The sequence below is a fragment of the Pelmatolapia mariae genome, linkage group LG9, assembly GCF_036321145.2.
Source record: "Pelmatolapia mariae isolate MD_Pm_ZW linkage group LG9, Pm_UMD_F_2, whole genome shotgun sequence".
Lineage (NCBI taxonomy): Eukaryota > Metazoa > Chordata > Actinopteri > Cichliformes > Cichlidae > Pelmatolapia > Pelmatolapia mariae.
The window spans coordinates 709,934-729,566 of NC_086235.1; the positions used below are offsets into that span (position 1 = coordinate 709,934).

A 19,633-nucleotide genomic window follows, 5' to 3' on the forward strand; every position below is an offset into this window, starting at 1 on the left:
AAAAAGTAACTCAGTTTGGCAAACAAAGTTTTTTGCAGCTGTTTTTTTAATGCAGCCAAGGCGTTTTTAAATAAACATTTCAAACTATTTACAGAACAATCAGCTGTTCTGCATCAAACTTGATGCCACACAAATTATTTGTGCCACTCCAAAAAATTATTTGTGTCCACTATGAGATAAAGGAGAACAACAGCCTGATACCTGCAGGCCTGACAACAGGAGATGTATCACTCCTGTAACACCTGTAACATTCAGCAGTCGCCTCATTGTTCTGACACACACAACAAAACTATTGACTACACTACACACTAACTACACACTAACTACACAAGATTTGTGCTAAACGTCGCAAATCTCTCACATCTCAAAACACGCCGTCACTCCTAAAACTTCCCCCAGTTTTGTAACAACTAGATGCCACGTTGCCATATCATTTTTTTGATTGGTCGACATGGTACTTTTTTGGACGAATAGGAAAGGGAGAGGGGGGTGGAGTTTGTTTTTGCTCACAGGCTTTCGAGCGTTTTCCTTATAAAACGACGTTTTTACCGTTTCTTCCCGCAGTAAATATAAACAACGATAGTATTCAGGAAGAAAACCAAACATTGCAGATATTTTTATCATAACTCTGGTTTTACGTGGCCTATCAACACAATTTAAAAACTGGTATAAAGTCCACACTTTTCCCGTCAGTTGTTCCGTCTGTCCTGCTCACATCTCCAATGGTTGTACACGTTGTCATTAACGTGGCTTCACTCCACATCAGCCACGCCGCTTTGCTCGCTAAAACACCGGTGTCGGCACATAAGGACGCTGTCATAGCCTGTCAACCACGCTGATTAGCTGCGTATATACGAATGTGAATCGCATCATTGGCTGGACTATGGGATAAGGTGGCATCGTTCTAATCCCATACGGGAGCAGCCAGTCACTTACTGACTAACACTGCAGAACAGAATTGTTAAAGTTTTAATTTTAATTTCAATTCAGGTTAGATTTTTTTTGTGCGCAATGCAAATTTTCTGTGCGCAGAGACCGTGCCAGCAGTGCGCAATTGCGCACGTGCGCAGCTTAGAGGGAACATTGCTCACCGGGTCAGGTGTGTGCAGGTCTGAGATCAGCACTGAACCGGTCTGAGCTGGACTCACCTGGCGGGTCCCCCGGTGATGGTGGCGTCGATCACGTAGTCGTTGTCGATCCGGAACATGTACACGCCGCGATTCTGCACACAGGCACACAACACGAGTGAGACATGACCCTCTGTGGACGCGAGACGTGCAGGCCCCACCCCCTTCACACCGATGTCACTGACTGTTTATGTTTGTGTGACATGTGAACAAACCAATCAGACGACAGCTTTCAGTCGACATGACTCAGATCTGAACATCAGAAGTCGCAGACCTGTGTGTGTGTGTGTGCGCGTTACCTGTGACTCATACAGCCTCTCCTTGCGATTGGCTACTTCACTCCTGATGATGGTGCCGATGTATTCGATGACCATGGTGCACTTTTCGATGTCTCTGGCAGCGTACAGACCGAGACCCTGCGATCACACACACAAACAGTCAGCTTCCTGTCCTGCATTGGCGGTCAGGTGTTCGGGCCGTGCTGCAGGTGACCCACCTGGATGCGGGAGCGTGCCAGGTACACATTGCTCTTCCACTCAGCCTTCATGCGGCGGTATTGCGAGGACTTGGAGTGGCGTCCCTGGTGAGCGCTGGCCACGGACTCGCCCGGAGACAGAGAGATGACGCCGGGGACGAGGCCCACGATGGAGCCCACCGAGCCCTGACACCTGGGGGCGATGCTGGCCAGCAGGTAGGGTCTGAGGGGGGAGAGGAGGGCGTCAGGCAGCTGTGGGTGTGTTCTACAGAAACCTGTGATGGAGGCCTGAGCAGATCTCTGTCCCAGCCACACTGATGATGTCACAACACAACGCAGAGCAGGTGCACTTTGCCCAACCCGCTCGCCACTTCCATCAGCAGCTTAACAGAAAGTGACATCATCGCTTCAGAGCACATACCTTTTGGCCTGACAGGCTTTGGGTTCGGAGCGGGCGGAGCCTGACGGGTTGAAGGCCAGAGGCCACTCCATGAGGGGGTTCCTGCCGTAACGAAAGGTGTAACGCTCACAGGCCTCCACGCCAGGTAACTAAAACACACAGAGAACAGGTGAGTCTGGGTTCCTGTTTGAAGGTGTGTGTGTGTGTGTGTGTGTGTGTGTGTTCTGGACGTACAGACTCGATGATTCGGGTCACCGCAGACGTGGTCAGACCAAACAGATCTTCTCCTTTCAGGTAAACTGGGAACAGCTTCAGAGTCCCGCTGGAGGTCCTCATCTGGGAGACGGGATCCAGGATCTGATCCCACACAGCTGCACACACGCACACACACACACACACACACACACACACGCACAGTTTGGTTCATCGCCGTGCTCCTGAGGAGCAGCAGTGCTGCTGATGACAGTCGGTGCAGACACACAGGTGATGGTTACCTTTGGGCGTGGGTCCGGTCAGAATGAGGTCATCGTGTCCTTTCTCCACCACCTTCACCTTGAACAGCGGCTGCCCCTCCTCCTCCTCGATGTAGCACATGTACTTACAGCGTCTGCGGAGCACGAGCAGAGAGCCATCAGACCGACCAATCACTGCTGACGTCTACCTGTGATCAGACCAATCACTGCAGAGGGAGCTAAACACCCTCTCACACTGTAGTTGGTAATCCGACACCTCCATCACTACTCCGTGTCAGACGGCCTTCTTCCTGTTGCAACCTTTCACAGTAAAAGCTCCTAACATAAACATCTTCCTGCAGATCTAAACTTTGTCTTCCACCAAAGAAAAGTGGGCAATGTGATGTAGCACAGCGGTGGGTGTGGCTACCGCACATTGATTCTGATTGATAATCTGCACGCTGCTGCTCTTACCTGTTGCTGTGGCGCATGCTCCAGTAGATACGGTTAGCATGGTAACCGACGGGGAAGATGGCCGTCTCGTTGTGGAAGGTTCTCATCTGCTGTGGGAGGAGCCTGCCGATGGCGCGGAACAGCAGGCTGCCGACCCTGAAGGTGTGCTGCCGCTCGCCGCGCTGCACCACGGCTGCGATCTGGCGCGCCTCGTCCCGCTGCACGAACACTCGGCGGAACACCGCGAAGCATCGCAGCTCTGAGTCATACGGGTCAGAGGCCGCCACAGCCGCCGGGTCAGGGGCAGAGCCGGGAGTGGAGGAGGGTGAGCCGCCGCAGGACCTGTCCCCGCTGAGAGGAACCATCCTGGGTTTATGGAGGTGGCAGAGCATGGTCTTATCCTGCAGGACAGAGGAGGAGCAGGGTGAGGAGGAGTGTACGGTGGGCGTGGGCTCAGGTGTAACTCAGCCTTGCACTTACCTTGAAGAAGGTGCACTGGGCCTGCAGGGCGCAGGTGAAGTGGTAGGTGTTGGTGCAGCGGAGGCGGTTGCAGCCGCTCGTGGCGCCGGTCTGCTGGCAGTGAGCGCAGCGCAGCGTCAGTCCTCGCCTCAAAGCCAGCTCCACGTTGATGAGCGCACCCGCCTGAGTCTCGTACACCTCGCTGGACCACAGGGCACAGTTAAGGTGCACCTGGGACACAAACACATGGACGACAGGTCAATGGGCCGCACTGCGCCGCCTCCAGTGACTCAGAGCAGAGAGCGGCGCACTCACCCACAGATCCAAGTCCAGGTTCAGGAGCCTGGCCGGTCCGTCTGTCTGGCCATCGCCCTGCTGGTGACAGAAGCAGCACCTGCGCTGGTCTCTGGGTAATGGGTCTGGACGAAGACACGCCCCCAGGTTCTTCAACAGCTCATCCACTTCATCCTCTGTTGGCAAGGCAACCGCCTCATTAGAGATGCAAGTACCCCTGCGTGAAAAAGAGAAAGATTACTGATGACACAACGTCCAGGTCTGATGAAGCGCAGCTGAGGGCGTTGTGGTGCCACGTGCACTTGCACAGGCTGTTATCCTCAAACACAGTGGTCATTGCTGGAGCAGAGGCTCCGCCCCTTCCCCCACAGGTGCCGAAAACTAGTAGGTGAGGTTCAAATGAGGTCCCTAACATACCTGCTCAGTGTGATGTTAACACTCCAGCGCCGCCAGCGGGAACTCTTCATCCTCTTTCCATGGCACGATGACAGTGAGTCCTCCCCACCTGGGACTGCTCGGGGGCGGGGCTTCAACTTTACCTTCACCTGTAAGCCGGTCAAATAGTCAGTCTTCAAATCAATGACCTGACTCAGTACAATGTTAGTTCACAGGTAACCACACCCACCTTGAGGCTGTCCATGCGAGGTCTGGTCTCCATGGTGATGGCAGAGGCAGATGGGAAGAAGAGAGGTGGGGAGGAGGAGGAGGATGTCGGGGGAGGCGAGGAGGGAGCACGGGGGAGGGAGTGGACGGCAATGGAGGACATGTTGTTGGTGTACTGGTGCTGCACCCTGGTGGGAGGGGGGCACTCGGAGCCGGAGAGCAGGACAGGGACTGCAGACTGACAGCGGGACAGGCGTTACAGCGGTGCATTGTGGGAAACCAAGAAGAAAACAACAAAACACACCCCCACCCCCCACAGCAGCCAATCGTAACAACTACCACTATAATTGTAACTAAACCATCGTCTGTGCCTAATCTCAGTGCCAAACACATCAGCCAAATGAAGGCTGTGACACCTGCGGTGTGGGCGGGGCCTCACCTTGGTGCCTGCAGACCTGCTTTGGAGGTCGCTGGTGTAGATGGTGGAGCAGTTGGGACTGCAGAAGAGCAAGCTGGAGCCGGGTCCGGACTGACCCTCCTGTAACACACACACACAGAGGGTGACTTCCTGTCCACTGTGAGGTCACTCTGACCGTCTCCTCTGAGGCGTCTAACCTGTTTGAGCTCCCTGACAATGCGGACTCCGTTTCCCAGCAACACCTTGCAGTAGCTGCAGCACTGAGGCCTGGTGGTGGCAGCGCCGCCCTGCTGGCTGAAGTCCATTCTGACACCTGTAGACACACGGTTAGATATGAACAGACGCAGAGGCGTGTGCGTGCGTGAGTGTGTGAGTGTGTGTGCAGACCTGTGTTTCCTGTGGCGGCCGCTCTCTGTTTTGTGGCGGTTGAACCCTGTGAACACATCAAACAGCTGTCAGTCACCTGGAGAGACGCTCAGCACCGACTGCGATGAAACAATGCTGTGGGGTGCAGCCATCTCACCTGCGTCAGCGGCACCTGCACGCTCGCCAGCAGGGCCAGAGAGCTCTGCTCGGGACCGGACGCTCGGCTCAGCTGGTAGTTCACAGGGACGGGGACCCGCAGCAGCTCCGCCACCGCCGCCATCACTCCTGGAACGTTCTGGAAACACAGGGTCACAGCGATGATGACCAGGAGGAGGGGCTACTGATACATCAACATTAATAGCAAGAGATGTTTACCTGGGCTGCAGTGGGGTTCAGGGTTATTGCTATGGTAACCAGGTCTGTGTTCGAGCAGGAAGGAAGTCCCTGATGGTTTGTCTCAGTCTTCACTTCCTGTTTGACTGCAGAGCCTGCACACAGGTGAGCAACAGGTGAGCATCAGTCAGAACAGTCAGGAGACACCTTCCAGTCACGCTGTGGCTGACTCACCTTTCCCCCAAGCACAGGGGATCATGGGTAGTGTAGGCGACGGGCAGGGTGAGGGAGGCTCCAGCTTGATGAAGGACAGGTCGGGGTACCGGCTGACCTCTATGTCCGCCACGCTCTCCGGGGACGACGATGGAACGTAGCTGTCGGGGTCATCTTGCTCTGATGAGTCTTGGACCCTGAGGATGAGAAATCACGAAGAAGAGTCAGCGCGACTCAAGATGACGACGAGGCATTTGGCTTCACATCTGAGGGGCGGGGCTTACCTGAGCTCCTCCTGGTTGTTGTGGGGTGGGGTTGGGAGGGAGGCAGGCACATCTACTGTCTTGGAGGGATGGTTTAAACTGAGAAGCTCCTCCCCTTTCAGCTTCAGAGCCGACACACCTTTCACTGAGGTAGAAACAGGAGGTGTCAGGTGTCCACATACTTACGGCCACACTGTCACATCTGCACAGGCTAACCTGTGCCTGTCAGATAAAGCAATGGGTCAAATAAGGCTATCTCACCGTCCTGCTCGCCGACCTCCTTCCTGGTCAGCTCCTCTGTCGTGGCGAAGCCGTTCACCAGTTTCTGCCTGGCAACAGGAGGCGGTGTCGGTGGCAGGGAGGCCGGAGGAGTGGGGGGGTTACTGAGGTTGTTCTGCTGAAGGAGCAGACAGGAAGTGATGTAAGCAAAATTAAACAGCAGTACTACACCATTACTCAAGTATTACTGCAGTACCCATGCAGCGGTACCTTGTATATGAGCTGGGAGTAGTAGTCGGTGACTCCATCCAGGCAGGCGTTGCCGAAGGAGCCGCTCAGCCTGGAGTCTCGGCCCAGAGAGGAGCTGCCGTAGGGGGGGAACAGACTGAGATCCACCCCCAGGACCGGCTCCATGAGGGGCAGCACTGCCAGCTGTTGATGGAGGGGAGAGGTTTAAACTTTCAGACACAACTACTTCCTGCTCAGTAAACAGGAGGAGGCGGGGCTCTACCTGTCTGAGGTGTGTCACCACCGGGTCAGAGGAGGAAGAGGTGGAGCAGGATTGGAGCGCCTTCTCCTCCTCCTCCTTCTTCTTCCTTTTGTACTTGGGAGGAGCTCGGTCTTTGTTGGGCCGGGCGGGTCTCTTGCAGCGTTGCGTCTTCTTCCTGCCGAAGGCGTCCAGCAGCTCTGAGGCAGGACCGTCCCTCGCCACCTGGAGGTGGAGCACGTGATCAGCTTTTTTAACTAAAAGGTCACATGACATTCCATTTGTCTGCCCTGGCCACCTCCTCACCATGTTGCCATGGGAACCAGGTGCATCTTCCTCTTCAGATCGACAGCCATCGCTGGACAGCTGTCGCCGGGCGACAGGCGGAGCTTGGGTGATGGGCGATGGCGTGTTGGCAGGGGAGGTCTTGTCCCTTAGCAGGTGTCTGAGCAGCTCCTTACCTGCGTCGCCTGCCTGATGAGGAGACGTGGGGGAGAACGGCTCAGCCCGGCCCTCCTCCATCTTCACCACCCCGGCTCCACAGGCTGCGGCCTCTTCACGCTCCTCCTGCAGAGAGACCCAGGAAAGTGACTGCTACAGGAGCACACACACCACCGCAGTACTACTGCAGTACACACAATACCATAGTTCATCCACTATCACAGCATTACTACCACTGCAGTACAAGTGGGATGAAGTGTGAAAACAAGCGCACCTTGACCTCCAGCAGAGCTGCAGACAGGGGCCCTCTCTGGCACTCTGAGCCCAGCCTGGAGGCTCTCTGCTGGGCTGCAGAGATGATGGACAGCTGCCTCTCCAGCTCTGATGATGGGGCCAGACCAGAGAGGGAGGAGCTCTGAGGGAAAGACAGCTCTGATTGGTCCATGCTGCCAAAGGTGGGTGTGGAGCACGCAGTGTCAGAGACAGCAGGGGTGGGAGGGGCAGTGAGGTCATCAGATTGTGAGGACAGTGGCGTCCTGGCCCCCCCTCCTCCTGTGGCTTCCTCCCCGTCCTTCTTCCTACTCCTCTTCTTATTCGGTTTATTGTCTGGGATGATGTCAGAATACAGCTGGATGAGGGAGGCGGGGCCACCAGAGGAGGAGCAGGGGAAGGAAGTGGCCAGAGGAGTGGAGGGAGAGGAAGAGGAGGAGTCGTGTCCGAATAGATGTCCCTGCCCTGCCGGATGGGAGGAGGGCATTCCTGCTGCTCCTATCCCAGTTGGGTGTGCCTGCCCTGGGGCTGAGGGTCCTGTGAGGCCAGGGAGCCTCGGCCTGGTCTGGAGGCTGGAAGGAGCCACGTTCATGGGGGGTTCACCTGTTGGAACAGGGGGTGCTCCAGGGAGTAGAGGCTTCACTGTGAAGCCTTGGCGGAGGCCCGCCTGCAGGGGAAAGGTCGCTGCCATCTGGCTGTGGTGCTGAGGTCGAGGTCTGGAGGTCTGGAGGAAGTCCTGGGGCAGCTCAGAGCTGAAAAAGGGCATCTGAGTCAAACCGTCCCCTCCGGAGGCAGGACCCGACGGAGTTGCGGCAGGAGGCACGGAGGCCCCCAGGAGGCTCTGCTGCTCCAGCTCCAGTCTCTGCTGCAGGACGCGGTGGCGCTCCACCTGGAAGCACATCAACAGGATTCATGAGCAGGAGGAGGCTGCAGACACCTCTGACCTTTAACCCCTGACAACCACGCTTTATTCACACACACAACAACGACATACTCATGTGGTTTAATCTGTTCTCGTGGATGTAACCAGGCCTCCAGACTCTTTTCCTTCTTACCCTAACCCACATTTCTAATATTGACACCTCTGCTGGAGCTGTAGTCCTTGAAACCGACTCCCTGCTCCCCTCCTTGTCTACCATTCAACCATCTTCAAGTTTGACTCTCCCCCAAGGACCGGATGTACCAATAATGATTCAATCTGTCTGTCAGCTCCACCCTCTTCCCACTGTCCTCGTTAAAGGCTGTCATACCTCATTGGCCCCCATTATTATCACTATTATTCAGTCTTCCCTCAGTACTGGACTTGTTCCTTCATCATTGAAACCTGCCTCTTTTACTCCCATTCTTAAAAAGCCTGGTACAGATAAATTCATTCAGATATCCGACCTCCTCTTTGTTTCTTAAACTCTTGAGAAAATGGTCTCCTCTCAGCTTCACACACGTCTCAGTAACAACAATAATCTCTATGAACTATTCCAGTCTGGTTTCCATCTACTTCACAGGAAACGACTATTAAAAACGACCAGTGGCCTCCTGATGGCAGCTGACTCCAGTTTCCTCAGCATCCTCATCCTTCTCGAGCTGAGCCTTTGATTTCCCACACCATCCTCTGGAAAGACTGTCCTCCCTGCCTGGTTCACCTCACATCTCTCAGTTCATTCAATTTAAAGCTCACTCTTCAAGTTCATTTCCTGTTTCTGCCGGTGTTCCCCAGGGTTCAGTGTTGGGGCCTCTGTTATTCATCACTTAAGTGCTTCCACATAAATATTAGCTTTCACTGTTACACAGCTGACACTCAGCTGTATATTCCTTCCAAACCCAGTCTCACCCTTCCACCCATGCCCTCTCTTCCTGCCTCAGTGAGGTTAAATCATGGCTCTCCTCCAGCTGTCTCACACTCAGTAGTAATAAAACTGAAGCTTGTCAGCACAGGTTACAGGTTTTCCATTAATACTGACAACACCTCCACCCCCCCCTCCCCTCAGGGTAACAGTCTGGGTGTCCTCCTCGACAGCACTTTGTCATTCCACCTGGTCTGCATACCTACACTTATTCCCTTCCTCGCCCCACATGCTGCTCCTATCCTTGTCACTTCTCAGATACTGAGAGAGAGCACATCACCCTGTTCTTCATCAGCTCCACTGCCTGTAGATGCTCGAGTCTCCTTCACTTTGACGTGTATCCATAACCTGGTCCCTCCCTACTTGTGTGATTTACTCCCTCTCATTCACTGAGGTCTTCACCTCATTGTTCCCGTCTCACCACTAAGAGGAGCAGAGCGTTCAGCTGCTTTGCTCCCCGACTTTGGGATTCACTTCCTCCTGAAATCAGCAATACTGGCTCTCTTCCCTTATTAGAGTCTAAACCCATCTGCTTAAACTGGTTTACTGTCTTTAACACCAACTCCAGTCTAATGCTCTGAGTGTGTTTTAGGAAACACACTGCGCTCCTTCATGGTTCTTAACCAGGGCGTGCTCCAGCTGTGAGAGCATGAACGTCTTCATGTTGTGGTTAAACAGAAACTTGTGGAGTCAGAGGGGACGTGCTTTATGAGGAGGAGCTCTGCTGACTGAGGCCTGACCCAGCTCGCTCTGCTCCTCCTCCTCCGTGATGTTTTACCTCCTGCATGAGCTGAACCCGCTGCCTCTCCTGCTGCTCCCTCAGCCTCTCCCTCCTCTCCCTCTCCTGGAAACCCTCGCTGAACGGGTTGTTGTCGTCAAACTTGACCTGTGGAGGAGGCGGAGTCAGAGGGGTTAGCCAGCGCCCAGGAGCAGGCTTTACTTTTGTTTCAGAGAGTAAGCTCACATGAACCAGTGTTACTGCAGGGTCCCCCCCCCCTCATTGGCTTTCCTAATACAGATGTTCAGAGATACAGAAAAGATGGACTGACAGATCCAGATGTCGACCGGCATTAGACTGAACTTCCTGTGAAGGTATGAGGGCTCAAGCATATGGAGATAATCCCCCCTTCCCCATCTACTAATTTATGATGCGAGTCTGGTTCTGGATCAGGTCTAAATCAGTGGGGTGCAGCAGCCATGTTTGTTACCTGAGGGGCAGGGCCAGCTCCATCCACTGTGGCTCCATTGGGACCTCCGGCGGGGCCTCGGGAGGCGGCAGTAAAGCCTGCCGTCTGAGCTGCGAGGCCCGGCACCATGGCAGAGGGCGCCTGGGTGTGTGGGGGTACTTGCGGGCTGTTGGGTAGGCCGGCGGGGAGTTGAGGGGGTTGATGAGGCGGCATCCTCTGCCCCATCACCCCTGGAGCCCCACCCCCTGGAGTCCAACCGGGAGGTACATTTGGGAGACGGGCCGGTGCGGGGCCGCCCGGGTGGGGTTGCAGGGGCACGATGGGCTGTGAGAGCAGCTTCTGAGGGAGGGGGGGTGCCGATTGCTGCTGTAGACCCCTCTGAGGATGTTTGGTCCGGTAGTCCTCGATGAGCTCGGCGTGGTCCTTCTGCTGCTTCCGGATCTGAACACAGACAAGAAGCACTCACTGTGGATCAACCCGCCGCTGAAAATAGTCCCTTACAGATTTCACTGCCTCACTGGCTGCCCCCGGCCGACCACAGTCTGATCTGATAATCTGGATTTATTCTGCACTGAGATCAACTCCGTTACCTGCTCTAGCTGCTTCTGGACCACTCCCTGCTGCTCGCTGATGTAGCGTAGCTGGGCGGCGTCCTCCTCTGCGAAGACACGGCCCGCCTTCTTGGCCGTTCTCTGTTTGGCTGACAGAGCCTTCTTGGTCTTGCGGTGGGCGGCGATCTGATCCTCCAGGAGGCGCTGCTGCATCTGCAGGAGCTGCTGCGTCTCTCCGAGCCAGTCCTCGTACTGCGGCCGCTTGGGCTCATCTGGAGTCAGAATTTAGTGATGAGGAGAAGAAGGAATCTGACCTCGCTCACATGTGGCTGAGAAGAAACAGCAGCATGCGATCAAAGAGAAACTTTGATGCAGCTGTTTCTGCTGTCTGCACAGGCTCCAGAAAGAACTGAACTTTAAACGTTTACACGCAGGCGTAAACTGATCAGAGCTCATAAATGAGTGCCTGGTCTTCCTCCTCTGTGTCTGAGGAAGATCCTCTTCATCGTGTTGGTTGTGTTTGAATTAGAGATTAGAAAGTGTGGATATGAAGGTTATTACAGGTCATTTAAACTGAATTAGCACATTTCTACTCTGAGCACTCAAAGCACTTTATACAACTTGCCTCATTCATCATTCCTACAAGCACACGTTTCTAACATTCAAGAACAACTCGGGGTTAGACACTGCTCTCTACTGAGCTACAGCCACCCAGGTGAAACACACGTTCAGTCACTCCACTCATTTTTAATGCAACCAAACCAAAACCAGTTGGTCTCTTTCAGATTCTATGTGACCATATAAGGCTCTGCCCGGGCTTTGTGTTAGAACCACTGCTCTGAATGCACAATAACCTGTTCAAGCTGCTCTGATTGGTTTCTGATACTCACTGCTGAACCCGGAGCCAAAGCTCGGGGGGTTGGGTTGCACCAGCTGAGGGTTCACCTTTCCCTCCTGACACAGAGAAAGACCGCAGACATGTTAGAGAAATGCTCTGTCCCGTGTGTTCAGTTACTGTGTCCGAGTCCTTCAACATACCTGTAATACCAGGTGTGGAGGCTGAGGGGGGACCTCAGGACCCGGGGCTCCTGGAGGCTGCTGGAACCTGACGCGCACACAGACAAAGACTTCAAATGAAGCTGAGAGAGGGAACGTTCAGAGAACACTGAGGTCAGAAGGTCATACCTGTTGATGACCATGGGATTCAGACCCAGGTTTCCCTGAGACATCACTTTGTTTATGCCTTTCAAAGCCACCATCTTTGCCTTCATGATGGGGTCTGTAATGGAATCAAAGTCTGCAGGACAAAACAAGAACACAAGAGCTCAGCAGGGGCTTCATGAGAAAGACAGTCCAACGGTGCTTCAGGGGGGAGTTTCAGGATTCTGGACTTACCCACACCAAGGAACGCAGAGTCTGTGGTGGAGCGTTGTCTGATCAGGGCCTGCATCTGTTTCTGTTGCTGCTGCTCCTGGCGCTCTTGGTCCAGGAGGTCCTGCAAAAGAAGCGGCTGCTCCTCCAGAAGCAGAGGCCTTAGTTTGTTCTGGTCCTGGACCTGGGTCTGAGCAAAGGTACCCTGGGTCTGGCTCTGCGTGGAGGTCCCCATATGTGGAGGTTGGGTCTGAGTGGTAAGGAGGAGGTGAGGAGGCTGGAGAGGCAGTGGGTGAGGCGGGCCTTGGGGGGCCTGAGGAGGCAGACTGGTGTGAGGAGACACTGAGACAGCCTGAGGGTGGGGGGTGAGTTGAGGCGAGGATGAGGGGGGCCCAAAAGGCTTCTGCTGCTGCTGGAAGACAGGCTGTTGTCCTGGGAGAGGAAGAGCAATCAGAAATAGTTCTTCCATTTCAAATCTGCTGATTAGATCAATGATTGGTCGAGAACACGAGGGGGGCAGCTCAGGCTTGTTTACCTGTGGTCACAGGGGGCTGAACTCTGGATACCATGCCCATGGATGGTACCTGCTCCTGGGGCTTGAGGGATGACAAAGCCCCTGAAACAGAACCAGAGTCCTCCAGCTTCTCCTGGAGGCAGTGGTGGGTTATTTATTATGTTCTCCTTATTGAACTAATTATTGATTAATATTTATTATTGATAAATTAAAAATGTCCCACCTTGATGTGATGGACAGAGGAAACCTCAAGTCCTAGAGCTCCCGGGGGTTTGCTGGTGGCGACGACCCCAGGTGGAGCTGCCCCCGTCTTCCTGTCGTCCCTCACTTCCTGTTTGATCTGTTCGACCAGGTGGGAGCTGCTGTCAGTCTTTCTAGAACCACCAACTCCATCCTTCCTCTCTCCGCTCTCCTTCTCCTCCGCTGGCTCGCCCAGATCCAGCTCCTCGTTGAACATGTCCTTCTTGTCCTCCAGGTTGAGCTCAGGGTCGGCATAGGCGATCAGGTCAAACTTCCCCGACAGCAGGAAGTCATCGAGGTGGAGGTCATTGGGACCCAGGTCCAGGTCTTCTTTACCTGAAACAGAGTTAGAGGACGTGTCAGTCAAGGTGAAGAAGGATCGATAACTTGCTTCAGATCAGGTGTAATTTCTGGATTTAGCCAAGGTGAAATAAGCTGGACCCGGACTCGATCGCTCATACCATCTTCAGGGTCGAGGTTCAGGTTCAGGTCAACCAGATCCTTCACTTCTACATCCTCCAGGTCCTTCACAGCCGAGTCCTCCCCTTCCAGGTGCTCCTCGATTCCATCGGCTCCCGAGAGCGCCGGCTCGCCGGTCTGAGTCAGAGCCGCCGTGTGGCCAAGGTGCTGCTGCTGAGGATCCTGCTGGTTCAGCTGCTCCACGGCGCCTGCCATCATCATCTGCTGAGCCATCAGCGTCTCACCCATCCTGGCCCCAGGACCAGGTCTGATGGCAGGTGGGTGGGGGTCTCTGGGATGCAGGAGAGGGGCCTCGGGGTCCGTGGCTGAAGGAAGAGAGAAGGGCAGCCTCAGGCGGTTCTCTGGAGCGCGATGTCGAAGCTCAATGTAGGGCTGTCCCATGATGCTGTGCTGCTGGATGGGGAGAGAGCGAGGGAGGAAGGGCTGGGGGACACCTGAGGGGGGAGAGAATTTTTTTATCAATCAAGTTCATTTTCAACATTTTTGATTGATCAGCCAATCAGAGGAGCTGTGCTGACCATGCATCATGTGCGAGTGAGCGTTTGGAGTCCCGTGGGGACGGATGGCGGTGAAGTCCCCGGGCACTGGCCTCCTCATCTGAACAGGAACCTCTACAGCACCGAGTCCAGAGGCAGGCGTTGATCCTAGGGGTGCACGCAGGAAAGTCTCATGGAGGCCAGCTGGAGCTCCAAACCTGCAGAGGGCAGCGAGTGTAAGTCACAAACACACAAAAAACCATCAGATCTCAACCAGGACTCTTCTGCTCCTCTCACCTCGATCCTGGTCCTCGGACACCCAGCTCTCTGGGGAGGCTCTGTCTGGGGAAAGAAGCCTCGGTCGGCGCGAAACCCCTCTGCTGTTCTCCTGGGAACCCTCCAGGGAACCTCAGGGCTGGAGCCCCGGCAGGCCGTATTGTGCCAGGATATGGGGGCGGAGGGCGCCCAAATGGGTCTGTCTGGACAGGAGAAGCGGTGGAGTTGGAGCTGGAGGAGTCGTCCTGCGACCAGTTGTGAAGAGGTGTGCCAGAACCAGCGGAGGATCCTGTTGGAGCAGCCGGGGGTGCAGCAAGTCCAGGAGCCGGTTCCTGCAGACCCTTCTCCTGCCGTAACGTGCTCTTCTGCTGCTGCTGCCTCAGGATGAGCTCCCGAAGCCGCTGACGCTGCACAGAAAACAGGAGGACAGATGAACACGCTAAACACACGAGAACCAGCAACACTCGACCAGACAAACATGGACTGTCTCACCTGTCTCAGCTTCTCCCCTGAGTCACCAAGCTGAGGCATCGCACTCATCGACCCGTCTAAAGCAGATATTTCAGTGGTTGCCGTCTTGTCGGTCTGCGGTCGGCCTGGTGTCATGTGACCCTGCTCAAACGGATCGTGACCCGGAGTGTGACTGGCCAAAGCAGAGAAGCTCTCTTCTGACATCCCAGGGTGCTTTGGGGTGTGGCTGCTGGGGGTTCTGGGAAATGAGTCCTGCTGTTGTTGTCTTCCTGGTGACTGCTGTAACTGACCAGAGAAAAGATGAGTAGAAGAAGACGCGACTCTGTGACAGAGAATAGAGGCCGTGGGCTGTGATGTTACCTGGTGGGGCGTTGGGGTAAAGGTCCCTGGGTCTCCTGGAGCCAGAGGGGATGAAGCGGAAGCTGCAGGCTGAGGAGCTAAGCTCTCGACTGGGGTTTGGCTGAATGGTTCGTGGGCCTTCTGGGGTCGTGGTGTAGAGGGCTGCTGAGCGTAGGGATCCGGCGAGGGTCGCGGTGTACCTGTGGGCTGTGCGTAGGGGTCACCGGTCCGCTGACTCCCTGGTGATCGGGGGAAGCGGTCGGTGACAGCTGGATGGGGTGTGCCCGGGTTGGAGGCGTAGGGATCGAGGGTTGGGTGAGAGGGGGAGGGACGGCGGCTCATGGATTGCTGGTTGTACTGGTCTGGTCTCAGCGCAGGCGGTGTGGTGAGGTATGTGGGGTCAGAGTGGGGACGCGGCGTGCCAGGGGTCTGAGGGTTGGTGTAGGGATCCGGAGAGGGCCGGGAGGTCATAGGTGACTGCTGGGTGAAGGGGTCGGACATCTGCTGAGTGTAATCTGGTCTGGGCGTGCCGGGCGCTTGGGCGTAGGGGCTACGGTGGGGGGAGCCCAGACCTGACAGTGGGCTGGAGGGGAAGGGAGGCTCCTGTGAAGGAGGGGGGACAAAACTTGGGTCTGTGAGCCTTGACAGGTCCCTCCTCCCTCCTCCTCCTCCACCACCAAATGCCTCTTGCTGAGGGGGCATGGGGGCCTTAAACACACCACCCTGGACCAGTTGACGACTGCATGACTCGGGCGCAGGGACTCGCACGTTCGTCTTCTGGTAGGCTTCGGCCACTCGGACGCCGGCATGTCTGACTGAAGGGTCGGGGGTGGGGTTACCTGGTTGTGGCCCGAGGCTTCTGAAGACGTCAGGTGTTTTGGAGTCGGGGGATGGAGCAGGAGAGCCTACGACGTCATGGGCTGGGGAGGTGCTAAGGGAGCTGTGATGCTGCTGCTGGGAGGCTGCGGGGCCTCCAGGCTGGGAAGAGGAGGGCCGAGGAGTGCCTATAACCTTACTGTAGGGGTCCCAGGGTGAGGAAGGGCGGGAGGAGGGGGGAGAGAACATCTGGGGGGAAGATGTTGGCTGGTGGAGGGGAGAGGAGGGATGTGGGGATTGAGGGAGTGAGGAAAAGCCAGAAGGGGGCGGTGCTTGAGGCCGGAGGAAGATGTCGTCCGCTGGTCCAGAACTTCCCTGCAGGAGGTGCTGCCTGGGCTGACCCTCCCTGAGACCCGGGTGGAGCTGAGGGGAGGTGCTTCCTCCGGGGGGCACGGGGCTGTGGCTGCCAGATTCAGGCGACTGGGGGCCTGAGAGGCGCTGGCTGGCCAGGAGCTGCTGCTGCTGCCGCTGCTCATTCTTCACCTGCTCCAGCTTCTGGGTGGCTTCCATCTTGGCGAGCTGCTTGCTCTTCTGACGCATTTGCTGAGAGAGAAAAACAGAAGGGACGGGCGGGGAGACAGGCAGACACAGAGCGACAGGCGTGAGGGCGACAGGTGGAGCTCAAACACGTCAACACAGAAACACTGAGGTGTGACAGACACACGCTGAACGACTGAGATATAACACCAGGTGTTACAAAGAGGAAACCCTACAGAGAACACAGCTGTAAACATGTCTGACTAACATGGGAGTGTATGGGGACTGACTCACTGCTGCCTCTGCTGGACGTTTTTGAGGCTCCAGTTTGTTCTGACTTTCAGAATAAAATCCCAGGAGTCACGTCCCCACAACTCCTCCAACCCTTAAACATGATTTTAACCATAAAGCCGAGCGAAAAAGAAGCTGTGCGTGGAAACAGACTTTAATAGAGTAAGTGTGGAGCAGGTCTGGATCTGAGCTCTCCTCCCTCACATGCATGGATGGAGGACACCGGACAGAATGTGTTTGTGTGGAGGTGCTGTAAGGAGGAGTCTGGAGGAGGCAGAGCAGAAGTTTCCTGAGCCGTTCTCAGCAGACATTCAGAGCCAGGCAGCACCCCTTCAGAATAAAAGCAGTCAGCTCGCAGGCAGACTCGGGCCACGGCCTCCAACTCTGGGCCAGCACAGACTTGTGACTTTGTGTCAGATCAGAGCTAACCCCTCCTCTTCCTCCCTCCCTCCTTCAAATTTAAGCCGTCCTTTGGCCCAGAGAGGAGGACGAGGCTGAGGCCGGCTCCACGGCTCCAAAACCCTCGCTCAGCTCCGGGCCTCGAGCTCCGTCACTCTTTATTTAAACTGTTGAAGTTTGATGGCTCTGACTGACGCCCCACTGGCTCGTTTAAAGGCCGATTGACAAGTTCCTGACAGTTTATGGAGCTCCAGAGTGAATCCTGAGGTGAGGTCAGAGGGTTTCAGAGGCTCGTGGATCCAGGAAGTCTGCCTCCGACAGGTTGGCCTTGAGGTCTTACCGGAGCTGCTACGGATGCCTGGCAGGGACAATCTGTATCTGTTGGAGATTTTTTGCTTTGGGGGGGGATTTCCTGCCTCTTCTTATCGGCTTCCCCTCTGTCTTTAACCCCTCCCTTTTCAATGACATCAGAGACGTTAGTGTGAGGGAGGGCGGCTCAGCGGGCATGCACATCACAGCATCATCTTCATCACAAATACACCCCACGGCATGCTGCCTTCTGGTTACCATGGTTACTACTCAGAGCGGGAAACCAGCGCCAGCCTTGGAGTGAGTACGGATTGTTTCTATGGCGATTTAGTCTACGCGACGGTCTCGAGGTTGAAGCGGTGGCGTCCAGCCTGCCGACCCGGGAGCGCTGCCTTTGACTTGTTGTGCAGAAACATTTGCATGACTAATTTTAAAGAGTGTGTCTACAAGCAGCAGGCAGCGCTCTGTGTCCCATCATGCATTGCGCTGCTGTTTGCATCACTAAAGTGTGTTTCTGTTAAATCGGGTGCTTTCTGACTGGAGTCTGGTTGTTGGTTTCTCGCTCTGCTGCTACGTCACCATGATGGACATCTGGACGTGTGGAGCTCTCGGGCTCTGCTCACCTGTCTGAACTTCCACTCCTGCTCCTGCTCCGACTCCTTGGGCCTCAGCGGGTCCTTGAACGGCATCTCTATCTCCATGGAAACAGTGTCAAAGGGTCCCAGCGGCGCGGACAGCTGCTGCTGTGAGGGCGGGTGGCGTTTGAGCGGGTCATTGGACAGCTGCACTTTGTTGATGCGCTGAGCCGCTCGATTGTCCCGAGCTTTTTGCTGCAGAGGGAAAACAGCACGCGGTCAGAGACGGCAAGGACGCTAAACGAACGCCATCATGGTTGATGAGCAGGCACGTGGCTCAAAGTTCTTAATCTTTACAGTACTGGAATCAAATCCACTGTAATCAGTGTCCACACTGTTACAGAACAAGGACACTGTGACAGTGTGGACACTGATCGCACTCAGACAGCAGCTGTCTGAGTCCTTGAAGGGTCTGCAGCTCGAAGATGACCCTGCTGCTTTAAATGGACACCTTTGATCAACACTCTGGAAACAACTCAAAAGGACTCAAGAGCCTGTTCACAGGACGAAGGTCCAATGAACAGGCTCTTATACACTTTTATAACGTTTCCTCAGCTCTCAGAGTCCTTCACACAGTGAGGAAGAGGAGGAGGAACTCACCACGTAGGGTGCTCTGTCCTGAGCGCTGGCCTTTCTCCACAGCTTGGTGATCTGCTTCACTCTGGTGGGCCAGTCTGCCACAGGAAACAGCTGTCAGCTCTGTCAACACACTGAACACACTGTGTGTGTGTGTGTGTGTGTGTGTGTGTGTGTACCTGGGTACTGCTGCTTAAGCTGGGGGAAGTTGGTGTTACAGTAGAGCACCGGAGCGACGGTGGCCATCTCTCCCAGACTCTCCTCCTTCTCCCACTTCAGCGTGCTCCTCTGAGCCGTTGACAGCGCGTCCTGCTCGCCCTCGCCGGCCGGAGCCTGCTGATTGGCTGAAACTAATGCAGAGGTGGGGCCCTGGATGGGGGTGGGGTTTTCGGTAGGGAGGACCCTAAAGCTGACTGGACCCTGGACCCCGGGCATCATAGGAGGAGCAGCTGGTGAGAGGCCGTTCATCAGTGGGAGGCGAGGAAATGGCGCGGCACCTGAGAGGTGATCAATACAGGTGATCAGAGGTGATTGGAAGGTTCAAACAGAGCTCATCTGAACCCTCATAAACTGTTTTTAGGTTCAGACTTATCAACAAAAACGATGGCGAGACAGCTGCAGGTCAAAGAAATGTTTGGAAAAAATGGTGGACGGTGGAAGCGAAGCGGCCCAGAAATAAACTTTTAAAGTTTGTATCTCACTCAAACATCGAGCAGACAAATGTTAGCATAACGAGGAAACTGAAACAGTTACATTCAGCTAACCTTTGGTTACATGACGTTAGTGACATCGCCACGCAACACGGCTCGGGTTCACATGTTTGTAGTTTTTATTGTTCTGAAATATCACCAACGCCTTCAGACAGAGGTCACTGTGTGTGTGTGTGTGTGTACCTGTGTGTGTGTGTGTGTGTCTGTACCTGTGTTGTGCGTCTTGCTCCCAGCAGCCGCATGTGTGTGCTGACTCTGCTCTGATTGGCTGTTGCTGCTGTCTGGACTGAGGACAGCAGTGAACACCTCCTCCACGTCCTTTCCCTCCAGCTCTGCACACA

The 19,633-nt window shown here is 55.2% G+C and overlaps 1 protein-coding gene across 2 annotated transcripts in view; it reads right to left on the reverse strand.

Moving 5' to 3' along the window:
- LOC134634052 (histone-lysine N-methyltransferase 2C-like) overlaps positions 1-19,633 on the reverse strand; it is a 48,176-nt gene that overhangs the window by 2,522 nt on the left and 26,021 nt on the right. The window contains exons 35-76 of one of the 2 annotated variants that reach the window (XM_063483088.1): positions 19,502-19,624; positions 18,762-19,079; positions 18,607-18,680; positions 17,995-18,201; positions 17,403-17,516; positions 15,041-16,438; positions 14,702-14,965; positions 14,231-14,616; positions 13,976-14,151; positions 13,439-13,891; positions 12,961-13,313; positions 12,759-12,870; positions 12,248-12,655; positions 12,038-12,149; positions 11,891-11,957; positions 11,743-11,806; positions 10,892-11,124; positions 10,323-10,742; positions 9,893-10,000; positions 7,278-8,162; positions 6,869-7,129; positions 6,587-6,787; positions 6,346-6,507; positions 6,118-6,253; positions 5,878-6,001; positions 5,615-5,790; positions 5,423-5,535; positions 5,205-5,342; positions 5,069-5,114; positions 4,879-4,994; positions 4,703-4,801; positions 4,286-4,501; positions 4,078-4,205; positions 3,682-3,877; positions 3,388-3,597; positions 2,929-3,308; positions 2,497-2,609; positions 2,237-2,373; positions 2,024-2,151; positions 1,624-1,825; positions 1,427-1,543; positions 1,149-1,222 (exon numbers count right to left, since the gene is read on the reverse strand). In XM_063483088.1, the coding sequence (XP_063339158.1) occupies positions 1,149-1,222; positions 1,427-1,543; positions 1,624-1,825; positions 2,024-2,151; positions 2,237-2,373; positions 2,497-2,609; positions 2,929-3,308; positions 3,388-3,597; positions 3,682-3,877; positions 4,078-4,205; positions 4,286-4,501; positions 4,703-4,801; positions 4,879-4,994; positions 5,069-5,114; positions 5,205-5,342; positions 5,423-5,535; positions 5,615-5,790; positions 5,878-6,001; positions 6,118-6,253; positions 6,346-6,507; positions 6,587-6,787; positions 6,869-7,129; positions 7,278-8,162; positions 9,893-10,000; positions 10,323-10,742; positions 10,892-11,124; positions 11,743-11,806; positions 11,891-11,957; positions 12,038-12,149; positions 12,248-12,655; positions 12,759-12,870; positions 12,961-13,313; positions 13,439-13,891; positions 13,976-14,151; positions 14,231-14,616; positions 14,702-14,965; positions 15,041-16,438; positions 17,403-17,516; positions 17,995-18,201; positions 18,607-18,680; positions 18,762-19,079; positions 19,502-19,624 (9,748 nt within the window). The remainder of the gene's footprint in view (positions 1-1,148; positions 1,223-1,426; positions 1,544-1,623; positions 1,826-2,023; positions 2,152-2,236; positions 2,374-2,496; positions 2,610-2,928; positions 3,309-3,387; positions 3,598-3,681; positions 3,878-4,077; positions 4,206-4,285; positions 4,502-4,702; positions 4,802-4,878; positions 4,995-5,068; positions 5,115-5,204; positions 5,343-5,422; positions 5,536-5,614; positions 5,791-5,877; positions 6,002-6,117; positions 6,254-6,345; positions 6,508-6,586; positions 6,788-6,868; positions 7,130-7,277; positions 8,163-9,892; positions 10,001-10,322; positions 10,743-10,891; positions 11,125-11,742; positions 11,807-11,890; positions 11,958-12,037; positions 12,150-12,247; positions 12,656-12,758; positions 12,871-12,960; positions 13,314-13,438; positions 13,892-13,975; positions 14,152-14,230; positions 14,617-14,701; positions 14,966-15,040; positions 16,439-17,402; positions 17,517-17,994; positions 18,202-18,606; positions 18,681-18,761; positions 19,080-19,501; positions 19,625-19,633) is intronic. The other variant, XM_063483089.1, reaches the window with a different exon arrangement.